Source organism: Podarcis gaigeae, assembly GCF_964106915.1.
Source record: "Podarcis gaigeae genome assembly, chromosome: 7".
NCBI lineage: Eukaryota > Metazoa > Chordata > Lepidosauria > Squamata > Lacertidae > Podarcis > Podarcis gaigeae.
In genome coordinates, this window is record NC_139683.1 from 48884011 (window position 1) to 48899132 (window position 15122).

Sequence of the window (15122 nt, forward strand, 5' to 3'; positions counted from 1 at the left end):
AAACCCTGGACTCGTTTTTAGAAGCAAGTTTGGAAGGAAGTAATGAAAGCTGGATTGCCTGAAGCAGTTAAAAGATGGGCTGGCAAAGCACTCAAGAATATAATAAAATATTAAAATATAATGGTGCCAAGGAAAGATGACTACATGTCTTTTCCACCTCTAATCTAATTCATATGTAGACTTACTTAAAGTGCACTCTACGTCTGGTGTTTTTTTTTTTTTTTGGCCTGACCGGGCATTCCTAGGTAAAAAGATTCCAGTTCATGCTTTGCCTCTGGAAGACTGAAAATTTGCGTCATTATTTTTAAGATGACTAGACTGTTGTTATTTTTTTGTTTTGCATATTGTTTTACTTTATTGTCTTACATATTTTTATCTTGTACCCCACTCTGGAATTGATTTTAATGTAAAACAGGTAATAAGTCACATAAATAAATAAAGCCTGCAATCTTAGGTGCACTTATCTAAGCCATTGTGGCACATTGAGACTTGGTTCTGATGCCTAGACTTTTCTTTTTCACCATTGTAGGAAATTTACTGAGCATTCCTATATGGAGCTGGGAAACATCTCAAACCAGGCTGCTTGCATTCATAGAGCTGAAACCTGTGGGCAGGTTTTCTTTGCCTTCTTTTGTCCAGTACTATCTCCCTCTAAGGGGAGCATAGCAAGAATGGATCAAATGGCCTGCTCCAGTAATGGCCCCTTTTGGAACACTATTCTGTTTACTGTTGGTGAGAACACTGCAGGTGGTAACTTCTCAAATTCCCATGCCTTCAGAGGGTGCAGCAGGGCCCTCCAGTAGCAGAGCTCCTCTCTCCCCATGGGAGAACGCATCAGAGCCTGGTGGAGAGACGCCCCTGGCTAATCATAATCCTATCCAGCAGCTCTCCTTAGGGGACAAAGCTTGCACTGCTGAATTCTTTAACTGCTTGTTATTTTGCCACTTCTGACTGCAACTGAGTATCGTTATAGCTTCTCTTATTGACAATTAAAGAAGTGATCACACATTTCAGTGCTGTTTACTTATGGTCAAAAGTATCAAATTGCTGGTACATATTATTGTTTTATTTTATATTAAGTTTTCAATTAAATTAATACACAGGAACAGTTTTATATCTGCTTTACAGAATATTTCTATAATTCAACACATTTCTTTACATTTTTGTTCCATTTTTGTAAAAGAAGATGGACTATGGGACGCACCTCAGATAACACCCAATAGATCTTATATTATTAGGTTGATCAATAGTCTTTTTTTGTTTCGGTAAGATTTACTCAGAGTAAACCCACTGAAATGAATGAACATTACTAAGTTAAGTTCATTAATTTCAATAAGCCTACTCTGAGTAAAACATAATTGAAGACCACTCACCAGTATTCAAAACCACTTTTCTGAGATTTATTAATAATGCCATTCTAAGAAAGTTGTGACTGTTTCTGATCATTTGTATTATGCAATTTGGGCAGAATGAGGAATAGGAGAGAGAGAGAGAGAGAGAGAGAGAGAGAGAGAGAGAGAGAGAGAGAGAGAATGGGAAAGACAGCAGAAGCACTATTGCAGTAAACAGTGCTTTACAACTGTAAGCAGATAGATGGTCAAGAGTAGATTATAAAGGTTATCTGGGGCATGTCCAGTGCAGAGGGGATTGTGTTGCTGCCTGTTTAATCTCTCAACTCCTTAGAATTTTACCTAATACTTCATAGAAAGTAGAGGTCCTTTTGATCCTGGAGCTTGAACTCAGAAAGTAATATTGAATATCGTATGAACAATTTGAAAATTACATCAAAGGTATCATTTTTTTAAAGAAATGTTTTTCGAATCTACTAATTCTAAACTTGGAAGAGACTGCAAATTACATCATTAGAGGAATAGGCAAAGATTTTTGGCATAGCACATTAGCATCTAGAATATCCTATTACAAGAATAGGATAGAGGGTACTACACCTAAAAGGATTTATGAAAGTGCTGGTACAATATGTTCAGTTCTGAAATAAAAACAGCTGCTGCTCTGAATTTCTTGGAGAAATATTAAATAAACAATACTGCCTGGTTTTCTCTGAATTTTATTTTTATAACAAATTTGCATAATTGATTGTAGTCCACATTACAGAATGAGGAGATCAAAATAAACAGTGGGTAAGTGCAATTAAATAGATCAGAGCAATTGGGAACACTAATAATTACACCCTATTTTACAAGATGATTAGGAAGAGGGGTGAAAAGTTGGATTTGCAAGGTCCTGTGCACTATGTAAATCACAATGCTAGCCGTTGCTCCCTTCGCATTAATACATCCTGCAGTCAGACTGGTTGATGTGAACTTACTTTTCATATGTAAGGATTCTACATGTAGAAAGCCTTAACCATTATCAGTTTTTGCCTGGCACTTGTCTATTGCAAGCATGAGTATACAGGATCTGGATTTCAGGCTGCTTTGTCCCCCCCCCCCCCCCCCCGCAATTAGCTTTCTGTGGGCAGACTATAAAGGATCTGTTGAAGGTCACCGGCTCCAATGATTGTCCTTTATGTAATGGTAGCTCTGCTGAGGGAGATATTAGAGTGGTGGGGGAGGAAAGGAAATAGGCAACAGCAATGGCATTTGCATTAACTTGATAGTGCAACATACACCTCATCTTGGAATCAGGCAATTCTTTGAAAGCCACTTAAAGTTCCATAATAGCCCATGGGTTTTGATTTCCTCTTTTGATGTGTGAACTTGAAGCAAAGCCACGGAACAGGAAGAACTGCAGCAAGGATGCCTGTAAAGTTGGAACTGAAAGAACAGACGCTCTATAGAGAATTCACATTTTTGCATCTGCTTCATTGAAGAGGGGAGCAGCACTCAGTATGACACACTTCCCATTGCACATCAATATGAGATCATGATTTTAACCAAACTGGATGGAGGAGGAAGGAAAATACCACGTCAATAATTTTGTTTCCGTCACACATTAAAGGGGTATAAAATGTGGTTTGCAATGTAAGACAGAATATGTAAGAAAATGGAATATACCTCATACCATTTGCCAAATTAACGTTTTCAGTGATGATTTGAAGAGAGTCAGATGTTACAGAAATTTCACTAAATGAAATGGAGATGTACCCAGACTGGATATGTTCACAGACTGACTGTGCACAGTGGACTGAGTCTACATTGAAGACTGAGTCTTCAGTTGGTGGTTGTTTTCCATCAGAGGAAGACTCCTTTGTCTTTTTAACTACCAGCGAGTTGAGGGAAGGAGGCCCGCCCATTTGCTGGCTGGCATAGAGCCACTTCTTTGTTACCTAAATGGCCCAGGTCTCTCTGCTTCACCAGCCTGGGAGCTGACATAGGGAAGGAGCACCCTCCCACACACACACTTTTCCTTAGCTGGTACCAGTGGTGCAGCTGTGAATGTGCTTATGGCTGCACTACTCTACCAAGCGTTTACAATCCCTAAATTGGGATGCACTTGGTCCCTTTGTTACCATCACATTGTGCTGGCCTTGCTGTTAGCACATCATGACAATAGGCTTTGTGATAAATGAAAAATACGATGTGGCAGTCCATCTTTTTGATATGCATACGGTTGAAGTTTAACATTTTATTGTTAGATAAGGGAAAAGATTCTTGTATTTAAGGATTTAACTGTAGGAGGTTTTTAAATTAGGTACCAGAAGCTTGATCTGGAAACTCCCACGAAATTCCCACCACTTTTACTTAGCCCATGGAGATTTTGGCTACCCTCTGGACTTACGATGCAACTAGAACAAATGAGGTTATGAGACTACTTTTTCAGTGTGGCTTAACAATCAATCCGTCTTCCCAGGGATTCTTGGAAATTATAGCTCTCCAAGGGCAATAGGATTTGTCTAACAAACTACAGTTCCCAGGATTCTTTGGGGGATTACACCACTGTTAAAGTGGTGTAATAGTGTTTTAAATATATAATGCAGATGTGGCCCCATACTTCCTGTTATTACTGGATATTGGGAACTAGATTTCAGAGAAGTCATGTTACTAAATTGGCTGCTAAAAATATATTCCTAAGGCCTAAATGAGAACACTAGCATGTATGAAGATTGTATTTAGCATTAGCCAAAACTGTTGACTATAAATGTAGCCTAAGGTATTGATTATATATTTAGCAAAGCTATTAATTACGGTGTACTGTATTAAAGTCTAACAATGTGTAGAGCAATGTAATCATTTAAGAGCCTAGCTGCAGAGTAGTATATAAAATAGATGAAGGACTACCAAAAAAATTGCTGTTAAAATAAGGCCTATAGCAGTTATTCTTCCCTTACCAGTGTGCTTGGATGTGATTCTGGATTGTGCTTCATATTGCATTAAGCAGTTTATTTTCTGGGTAAAATATATTTGTGAGTCTTTTATGTATGGAAGCTGAGAAATAAGTAATGGTCATCCTAGTATAAATCCCATTTGTGACCTACTCTGAATTTTCTAGCACAATATTGCAAAACATATTATGTTTCTAAATAGTATGGTGTTCAAAAAACACTTCTTCTCTTGGACAGGGTTTGCAACATACAGCAATAACAAATCACAGTAATCTTAAAAGCAGATTAACATTTTGAACATGCAAAGAATAAAAATAAATTGTAGAGTATTTTGAGCATATGCTGCTGTATATGAGTGAACTGTAAATAGCTATGATGGTCAGAACACAGGGGAAATGGGATTAATTGTAATCCCACAGCATTTGAGCAGCTAAAATCATCTAATAGCCGGGGGGGGCAGAGGCAGATGTCAATTGATCATTTTGAAACTCATTCGAATATATTTTTGCTTTAGAAAAAGCAGACAGACAGGAAGAAAACTGCAACAATCTTATTTACAGCTAATGGCCAGACATTACAGATGTTTCTACTAATCTTCGCATATTTGAGTCTAAGAATATATTTACAAAAGCAAGCCTATTTGCAGTGCAATCCTATGCCCACCTACTCAAAAGTAATTCCCATTAAATTCAATGAAATTTATTCCCAGGTAATTGGGAATGCAGCCATAGTTCAATATATTGACCTGGTGTGAACAACATGGTAAGCCAATTTATGGCTTTCTGGCACTGCAAAAATGTGCAGGCTCCTGGAGATGATCTCACAAACACTTCGTTCCTCCCTGGTCCTTTTTGTTGCCATGCTCCACTGAGCAAAGGTTTAGTTTAGCTTGCCATCCAAATGTGGACTCCTGTCTTCTCACTAACCATGAGTTTGGCTTCTCGTGTTGTGTGAACCAGGCAAATGTCACAACTCCTGAATTCTTTAGTGGACCTGCATCATGCTTTTATTTACATACACAAACAAACACACACTATGTTTAGGGTAATTGCAAAATCCATGCAACATTGCCACTATCAGTTAGGCTCATTCAGAAGCATGTGGGCTTCTGTCCGTCACCTCCCCTCTCAACTCAAATCATGCTTATTATTACCATACAGTGGCGTAGCGTGGGTTGTCAGCAGCCGGGGCAAGGCAAGTAATTTGCGCCCCCTAACCCGTGGATTTGCGCCCCCTAACCCTAACCCCCAGATGTTGCGCCTGGTGCGGCCGGCCCCCCCTGCACCCCCCACGCTACACCACTGTTACCATATTCACAATGTACTTATTTAAGCAAAAACACAGCATTATATCCAATTAATTCCTACACATAGATGATCAATTGGAATTAATGGAACTTATTTAGCAATATTTATTAATTTAATTTGATGCTACTCTGAGAAGCATTGGATACAGGCCTTAAATTACAACAGAGGTCACCAATCGTTTTGGACCAGAGGGCAAAATTTTGAATTTTGAGAAAGTGCTGTGGGCACAAGTGAACAAAATAGCTACCATTGGAGGCAGAGCTGTTGTATTCGGCTCATTATGAGTTTGAATTGAAAGCATAACACAAAATTAAAGTCATAGTCATTGCTGTTTCCCTATCCTGTGGGACAATACTTGCCATGCGACATTAGCTACCTCATGCTGGTCCTGACTGGGGAGTTCAAACAACTGATTTCTCCTACACGCACACCTATAACAACAGGGAGCATTATCCAGCACCAGGGAAAATATACAAAATGGCTACACCACACTCACTTTTTTGCATACAAGATACAGAGCACAGACACACATGCATCTCTCCCTCTTTTTCATAGGCCACACATTCATACATTCCTCCCTTAAACACAACACATGTCCATCTCTCCCTCTCATATATATGGGTGTCTGCAGTAAATAAAAAATTGTGTGTGTGTGTGTGTGTGTGTGTGTGTGTGTGAGAAATGTTGAAAGGTTGGAGCAGACTAGCAGGGAAAGCTCCTGCTACTGCAACCGTTTAGCTGAATCTGACACCAACTTTTTTTTTTTAATGAAAGCTGGGAATCTGGGGGTTGGGGTTTACTCCAGGGGCAGCACAGAAGGCTTCACAGGTGCCATGGTGCCCGCATGTGTTGGGTTGGCAATCCCTGGTACAATGTTTAAACTCCTTGTTAATGTCAAAGGCTTGTGAGGGAGAGAGAGAAAAAGCTTTTCAGGCTTCAGGGGTTAAAATGTCATGACTGTACTAGAGAACTTTATGCTGATCCACTGCATTGATTCACTTTGATGACCTCTCCCTAAAACTTTGTGTTATTAATTAGGTCTCAATTGTGTGTTTCTTAGAGCTCCCTGAAGAGAAGAGGCAGCAGGGATATTCACAAAGAAAAGAAGGCATTTGCTCAGGTACCTGTTTCCAACCAAGTATATGTTTTACAAAGTCCACATGAAGATTGGCCGGGCAAATTGATGCTGTTCCTCTGTGTGCCCAGGCGCAGTGAGCCTGCTACCCCTAAAGTGTGGAGGATGAGAAGCAAAATAGCCACAGTACAACGATCTGGCATCAAACAAGCCACAACATTTCTTGATTACAGGTTTACATGGGCTCAGGCTTTGGCACTGAGTACACTGAATCATCCAATCCATTTGCTGGCTGGTTACAATTTGGGGTTGATACTGAGTTAGGATTGACTTATGTCATACATCAAATAGGAACAGCCCCTCAGGATCACCACCCTAGGGAGTTCTATGGCCCTCAGCCCCCATCTGGGCATTTGGACAGAAGGACCTCCCTAGGATCCATTCAGTGTGACACCCTGTTAGCTTAGAGTAGGGAGAGGCTAAGACTTCTGACTCCACCCTTTGCACCCCGCTTGATTAAGGATCCCACCCAATGCTTTATCCGCCAAAAGGTGTGACGGTTGCTATGAGGTAATCAAAAAACCCAGACGGATCCAGTTTGCCTGGAGGAAAAATCCCTCACCTTGCATAGCAAAGTGTTCCCGCAGACCCACCAGAAACTCTGCCGAAAAAGGGAGAGAGGGTGGGAGATCATTATTCAATTGAGCTGCGCGCAGAAAAAGAGAAAAACCTATTTTATGTCCAAGGAGTGGACCTGAGTGAAGACCCCCCCCAACCAGGGAGACCCCAGTTGGGTCTGCCCCCCCCTCCCAAGGACATGCAGCCAAGGACATGGCCAGATTCACAGGCAGGCTAAATTTAAATCCCACGATTAGTGGGAAAGGATGGGAGTTCTCCTGCCAGTTGTTAAGGAGCCAGAGAAGAGGTGTCATGCCATGCTACAACTGACACCTCACAGGGGAAAGGTAAGCAGGATTTACAATTTTTTGAAACGCTAAAGTTGTCAGAATCTCCTTAAAATCAACTTACAATTCAGAATTGCTTGTAGTTTTTATATAATACGCACCTTTGATTCCCACCCACACCCCCGCTTCTATCATGTCTATAGACAAAAGCTGAAACTTTTCTTATGGAAAATAAAGCACCTTGTCTCAAAGTATTTGGAGCAAAGAGAGCTCAGGGACATTCACTAAATTTATCCTTGGTGCCAAGGTTTTTGTGCTAATGAGCATCTTGGCACTTCACACATTGAAACAACACATAGTGTGTTATTCTCTCAGAGTTTGAGGCATTGTTTTTTCATGAGAGCTGAACAGCATGTGATAGCAAGATATCCGTTTCTTTCCACCGGATTAAAATAGAAAAGTTAAAGCCATCCACTTGCCTCGCTTGCATTCAATTTTTATTAAATTCCTAAAGTGTGGATTTCCTCAGTACTCTTGGTTTAGAATTCTACTCCTATCCTGTAAAGAAACCCCACCCCCCAGTTTTTATACAATTAGTTGTTATATAGATTGGGCACATGCATTAGATTTCCAATCAGTGGTTGTGTTTCAACTATCAAATCTCAAATTAATAAGCCTCTGTATGCACAAGTTTCATGCACCTGTATGATTAATCTGACTGTTGCCAATGGAAGCTGAAGACAATGACAGGCAGATAAAGATGCTGTGAGTCTCCATGTTACCGCTCACTGCAGACTGTATCTGGACTATATTTTCCACCTACATTTGCCCTTTTCCAAATACAGTAAAGTTACTTTCAAACAACTGAGAGCCAGCCATACAACAGAGCTGTTAAGCAAACAGAGGCCAGAAAACCAATTTAATATTCCTAGATGAATAAAGATGTCTTAACTTGGAGCCTCAAAGCTTGTGGTGTCAATGAAGTTTTCTTTCCTCCTTGAAAGATTGACAACATGTTCCCCATTATATGATTAGCTGATGGAAAGTGGCATTTCTGTTCCTTCTATAAACACATATACTTGTCTGGATCTTAGTTCCTAAGTGTTTTTTGTCACTTACATTAAGGTACTCAAATTTTTTGGATCAAATATTAGGTTTAAAAAATCCAATGATGTGAAAACAAAGAGAGTGTTAGCTATACTTCTCTGCATTTAGTTTTATTGAAAAAAAAAGTTTCTGTTCAGCAGAGCTGCAGAATGGAGCTTCTTGGAAAGTGCCAGGCAGCAGTCAGGACACAAAGAAAACTGTTTCTTCAGCGCAAGGTAGGATTATTGGCACCTGCCCAATTTCCTGGGCACCAGCTATGCTGCCATCTCATCCAGCTTACAGCCCAGTAAGTGCATAGCCATATTCTGCCTGGCAAAGACCATTGAGGAGGTGATAGGAGTTGGAAGATTTGATTTTCATCCCTTTCTCTTCAGGTTTACCTACTGGTCAAAGATACAGATATATATATTTATATTTATATACATTTTGCAGTATGAGCAAGCCCTCAATTTCATCACAGCTTCTGCGCTGCAATCCTAATTTGTTCATGTTCCTCTTTCTGCCCCCCCCCTTCATTTTTGCATCTGGTGTACATTGCAAGCTCTTTGGCAGCTAATGTATCTGTATGTAGAACTCTCTTCAAAATGCAGAGTACACATTGAGTAAAATTAGCTGACATGCCTATACCCTGTATGTGCCCAGATTCTGTGAAGAAGACCTCATCAACATACAGAGGTTGGATGAGGAGGTGGTAATGGGCATGTTATGACCTTCTCGTGGATGCACTGACTGAATTTTGCATGAACAGTTCTAGAGTTGGGGCCAATATAAGGGGCAAAACAATGCAAACACACTTTATGCCTGGGGGGTGGGGTTGGATTAGGTAGATGTCCCCACCAGCAGCAGCTCAACCAGCCTGCCACTGTTCATCCTGCAGACCAAATGGAGCTGGGTGAGCAGTATTCCTTCTGGTGGTATTCCCACCAGCAGGGACCAATGAAACTCCAAAGCAGGGCATTCTGATGGCAAGGAAGGGATGGTGTTGATCACAGATAAGACAATAGAACAGCTTTTCCTGGTTTATGGCACTTATAACTAGATGGGGGTGATGGGAGTTGTAGTTCAAAATATCTGTAAGTCATCAAGTTGGAGAAGGCTGCTGTAGATGATTTCTAAGAGAAACTGGATCACACAACCAGTGGAAGTTCATATCTGATAAACAAGACTGTCTAATAGATCAGAGCAGCTAATCTGTCACTTTAAGATTGGTTCACATTACAGATTTATCTGGTAACAAATGAGCTAACTTTAATTTCTAATGTAGCCAATGCATGGAACTTTTATTTGCATATTCTGTGCTATAATCCTGTTATTTTCCTGCTGCTTAGCATTTAATAGCTCTGCCTTGCTACCAGAGATGGTCCTTAATTAGCATGCCGTTTGGTAATGAGCATATGCTTACTTAATATTTCTTTATGTATTTCTCACAATATTTAAGGCTCTGTGCATGAAAAAAAGGAAAATGGAAAATGCTAAATTAACCTTACCCAGATTTAACATAAGATGTCAACAAACAATCCTAATCGTTCTAATTGAAATAAGATATATGTTGTCAACCATTTTGATTTTGTTAACTGATGTTGCCATATGTTTTTCTCTCTGCAAACATGCATACATAACACACACACACTTATTTACATCTATCATAATTTGTTACTTTTGCACTAATTGGGATATACCATTTGAGAAGTTTTACTTAAGGAAGTTAACCTCAGACTGCAATTCTGTACACACTTACCTAGAAGTCAGTCTCACTGAACTTAACGAGGCTTATTTTTTAATAGACATGTATGTGTAGGTTTATACTATTAAGGTACAATAATTTTTAACATGCATAGGGAATCTAAGTCTAAGTTCTTTGGAGATCACTCATGGCTGAGTAAGATTGTCTTCCATGAATATGGTCTTAACAGTGTGTCCGTAAGTGACTATGGAGGCCAATTCTGGATCCACATGTCCTTCCACAGTTGGAACATAGGTTTCTGGGCAGGAGTTGATCACTATGAGTCTAAGTGCCTTTCATATGTCTGCCTTAAATTACTATATGCTTATAGAAATCTTGAACTCCCTCTGCCAATACACTCTTTAATGGAGCAGACATCACTAGGAGATGCATGGGAGCTACATTGCTCCCATAAATGTAATGTACAAACAGGGACTTTATTACTGAAGGTGGAAGTAAATGTCAGCTCTGCCCATGGACACCATTTTTTCCACATGTGTGTGACATCTCTCATTTTATTTTATTAGTTTTGATCAAACAGAAGCTGCAATCTTACATGTCACTGCAGACCTTCTAAAGCAGGTGTGGGGAACCTCTGACATGTGGGACATACTGGGATTTGCTATAAGATACTTTATACTGGATTTTGTAGCAGCTGATTTTCAGTTATAAGTGGCAATAATACTGGACTCCTATAAAATCAAGGGACGCGGGTGACACTGTGGGTTAAACCACAGAGCCTAGGGCTTGCTGATCAGAAGGTCGGCGGTTTGAATCCCCGCAACAGGGTGAGCTCCTGTTGCTTGGTTTCTGCTCCTGCCAACCTAGCAGTTCGAAAGCATGTCAAAGTGCAAGTAGATAAATAGGTACCGTTCTGGCAGGAAGGTAAACAGCGTTTCCATGCACTGCTCTGGTTCACCAGAAGTGGCTTAGTCATGCTAGCCACATGACCTGGAAGCTGTACGCCAGCTCCCTCAGCCAATAAAACGAGATGAGCGCCACAACCCCAAAGTCGTCCGTGACTGGACCTAATGGCCAGGGGTACCTTTACCTTTTACCTATAAAATCAACAAAACTTCTATACTTATTAAGTATCACACAGTGCTGCGATGATTTATTGAACCATTTCCTACACTGGAAGATAGCCATGTACACTTCAGTGTGCATGACGGATTAAAGCCTCACATAGTGAGGGTTATGCAGCTCACAGAAAAAGTGTGTACAGAATTACACTGTTGCTTGCAAACTTTGGGCCTTCTTTGGGGTGGCATGCATAATTTTTTGTGGAAGGACTTCTAAACTTAGAAACTAATAATTTGTTCATTTTGTAGTAGCTGAAAACATGTGCAATCTCTGAAACATTTGTATTTGTAGCTGTTATTTTTCTGAGAATCTATAAGGTGTCAATTTTTCCACACTTAACCAGCTGTGCATTCATTGAATGTGTGTGTGTGTGTGTGTGAGAGAGAGAGAGAGAGAGAGAGAGAGAGAGAGAGAGAGAGAAGGATGTTGAGCTACAACTCACATCTTCCCTATACCTGCTTTATGGAGTTACAGCCATTGTGTTTGTATTTTAAACAATTTCCTTTTTCTCTCTTCATTTTTGGGATATTTTTCTTGGCAGGAAGACAGCGCTGATTTAAAGTGCCAGCTTCAGTTTGCCAAAGAAGAAACAGCATTGATGCGTAAGAAGATGGCCAAACTAGGCAGGGAGAAAGATGAACTGGAACAAGAACTTCAAAAGTACAAGTCTATCTATGGAGATGTGGAAAGCCCACTCCCTATAGGGGAAGCTGGAGGACCACCCAGCACAAGAGAAGCTGAACTGAAGCTTCGTCTGAAACTAGTAGAAGAGGAAGCTAACATTCTGGGGAGAAAATTAGTGGAGCTGGAGGTAGAAAACAGAGGTATTAAGGCTGAGATGGAGGATATGAGATGCCAGTATGAGAGAGCATGTTTAAGCCAGGACCATGTTTCAAGCATTCCTACCTCACCTTATGGTGACTCTCTGGAGTCAGCAGCAGAGCTTCGCCGTCATTTGCAGTTTGTAGAAGAAGAGGCAGAACTGCTGAGGAGATCGATCTCTGAAATTGAAGATCATAATAAGCAGTTAACAAATGAATTAAATAAATTCAAAATCGAGCCTGGACAAGAGTCTGTCTGGCTTGATGAAAATGCTTCCAAGTGCAGTGGATCCTTACAAGAAGAGTTAAAATCTGCTCGAATTCAAATCAATGAACTGAGTGGGAAAGTGATGAAACTCCAGTATGAGAATCGTGTATTGATATCCAATGTACAGCGCTATGATCTTGCCTCACATCTAGGCCTGAGGACTTCAAGCCCTAGGGACAGTGATGCTGAGAGTGATGCAGGGAAGAAAGAGTGTGACAACGAAGAGGGCCATCTACCTCAACCAAAGAGAGAGGGACCCATTGGGGGTGAAAGTGACTCAGAAGATGTATATGAAAAGACATCGGGTTTTGGGAGTGGGAAGCCATCAGAAGTTAGTGATCTTTGTTCTGCTGAACTAACAAGGGCCAAAGAGGATACAGAGTCTTTGATCAGCATCAGGCGTGAGGCTGAAAGGCTTGAAAGAGCTGTTGACCGTCTCATCATTGACACGGATAGTTTAATATATGAATCAAAAGTGCACATAACCAGCAGTACTTCCTCTGAGCAAGGTCTGGAAAAAGATGAAGGAAAACCAGAGAGTAAGAATGAGCCGGAACTTTTGGATAATATTAATTCAAGAATGAAAAATTTCCAGAAAGAACTGCAAACTTTCCTAGAGAAGGTTGACAGTATTGGGGAAGGCCTCAAAGACCAAATGGAAGACCTTTCCCCTCTCCCTCACCTTACAGAATCCTCTAGTTTTCTCTCCACAATGACATCTTTATCCCGAGACTCACCCATTGGTAACCAGGGAAAGGAGCTAATTTCAGATTTTCAGGTAGGTGGACTTCTTGTTTGTCACCTCACTTTTTTTTTTAATTCTTTCCTGCTGCACTGGTGCTATTTTTACACATGGCTGCTTTGTTATGATTTTGAAATATAAATGATAAAACTTTTTTTTAGGTTTTTATCTTCTACTTTGCTACAGAGGCTGTTCCTCATGGCAAAAAAAGCTAACAGAAGCTAAAGGCATCTGAATCTTTTCATTTTCTCTGTCCTTGATCTGCTATATTCATGGCCGTTTTGTTCTGATGTCAAACTTTTTAAAAAAGTTACTGAGAGGCACCATCACAAAACATTTTCTTTTCATACGCCATTAGCAGCTTTGCTAATGAATGTGTAAATTACCTTTTCCCCTCCTGTTATTCTGATTCCTTAAATGAAATGTGTTCTCAAAAGGTCTTGCTAGACATAAAAATCCAAAATAAAATAAGATATTCTTGCAAAGCCTGCTTGCAGCTCTCTCACATAACCGAGGGGTGAGCAAAGAAGCACTGTAGCCAGCGAAGGACTGCCTTTCGTAACCCGTTTCCCCTGGGCTCATGTCTATACTGCCACAGCTGCCACACTGGATATGGCTTTTCTGCACAGCACAAGTAAGGATGGAAGAGCCTTGTATCCCCATATCCTCCATAACTTGTATGCTTGCTGTTGGTTTGACTCATGCATCCTCATTGCATGCGCCTCATAACCAGTGTGCATTCTTTCCCCTCTCTTTCTCTTTTTTGCTTTTCAGATATTTCAGCCCATTATTTTGCTCATCCTCATTTTAGTTCTGTTCTCTTCACTTTCTTATGCCACTGCATTTAAGTTGGTTTTTCTGTTCATGCTTTTCTTTGCCTTGTAGTTTTTTCAGTCGTCTACCTTACCCATTTTTGTTTCTTTTATTTCCTCCTGTCCTTTGTTTTTTTGTGTTATCAACCCCACCCATGCACCTAACAGTCCAAACTGAGGGATCAGATGGAGTGGCAGCGCAGCCAAGACCATGGAGACGAGAGAGAGAGTCATCATCAACGAGGCACCACCGAGCCACACTGCAGAGCTGATGGAGAATTTAAACTCTACAGGCCAGGAAACAAGGGTTGTTTCAGTCTAGAGGTTAGCACAGCCTATTAAAAAGCTCTTGCTGCCCTCAAAGGGACCAATAAGTGTTTGTCACAGAAGCTAAGGCAAAGTGGTGGGAAATAATTCATATGGGCTATTATGACCAACCACAACAACCCACAATGTTCGCTTAAAACCTTCACCCTTAGACTTCTGTGATCCTAATGGCCACCCCTGATATACCTGTAACTGACCTGGAAAGAAACAGATAGCCAGAATGCCATGTGTGAAATGTGGGTGGTTGTTGTGTTGCTCACCTTGATGGCTTTGAAAAATCATTGGAAGTTAAATTATATACCTCAACACTATATCAAGCAATAGTCACTACATGGTTGCAGTGTAGTATGTTCCTTGTATTTCTCACCAACAAAACTTTCAGAAAGCCCATGTAATTTTTCCCATACTTGATAGCATATTAATAGTTGTGATTTTATGGACATGCTCCAAAATCCCCCACACAGAAGGGCTTCCTTTTTTTTCCCTTCTGTGAAGAACATCTCCCTAAACGTATAGAACTATTTCTTGTTGTATACATCAACCACTTTCATTCCCTAGAACAACAATCAGCTTGCATACATAAGCATCATAAGTATGATGACTTGTATATTTATCCATAGATGATACATTGTGAGCTGTCACTGCTAATGGTTGCAAAAGCATTAGTTTC

At 40.4% G+C, this 15122-nt stretch overlaps 1 protein-coding gene across 11 annotated transcripts in view; it reads left to right on the top strand.

The window, feature by feature from the left end:
- The window catches only part of MTCL1 (microtubule crosslinking factor 1), an 89282-nt gene that overhangs the window by 41844 nt on the left and 32316 nt on the right, over positions 1–15122 (top strand). For 4 of the 11 annotated variants that reach the window (XM_083746734.1, XM_083746725.1, XM_083746729.1 and 1 more), the window contains exons 4-7: positions 6650–6709; positions 8814–8891; positions 12024–13349; positions 14294–14449. In XM_083746734.1, the coding sequence (XP_083602860.1) occupies positions 6650–6709; positions 8814–8891; positions 12024–13349; positions 14294–14449 (1620 nt within the window). The remainder of the gene's footprint in view (positions 1–6649; positions 6710–8813; positions 8892–12023; positions 13350–14293; positions 14450–15122) is intronic. The other 7 variants (XM_083746727.1, XM_083746732.1, XM_083746731.1 and 4 more) reach the window with 3 other exon arrangements.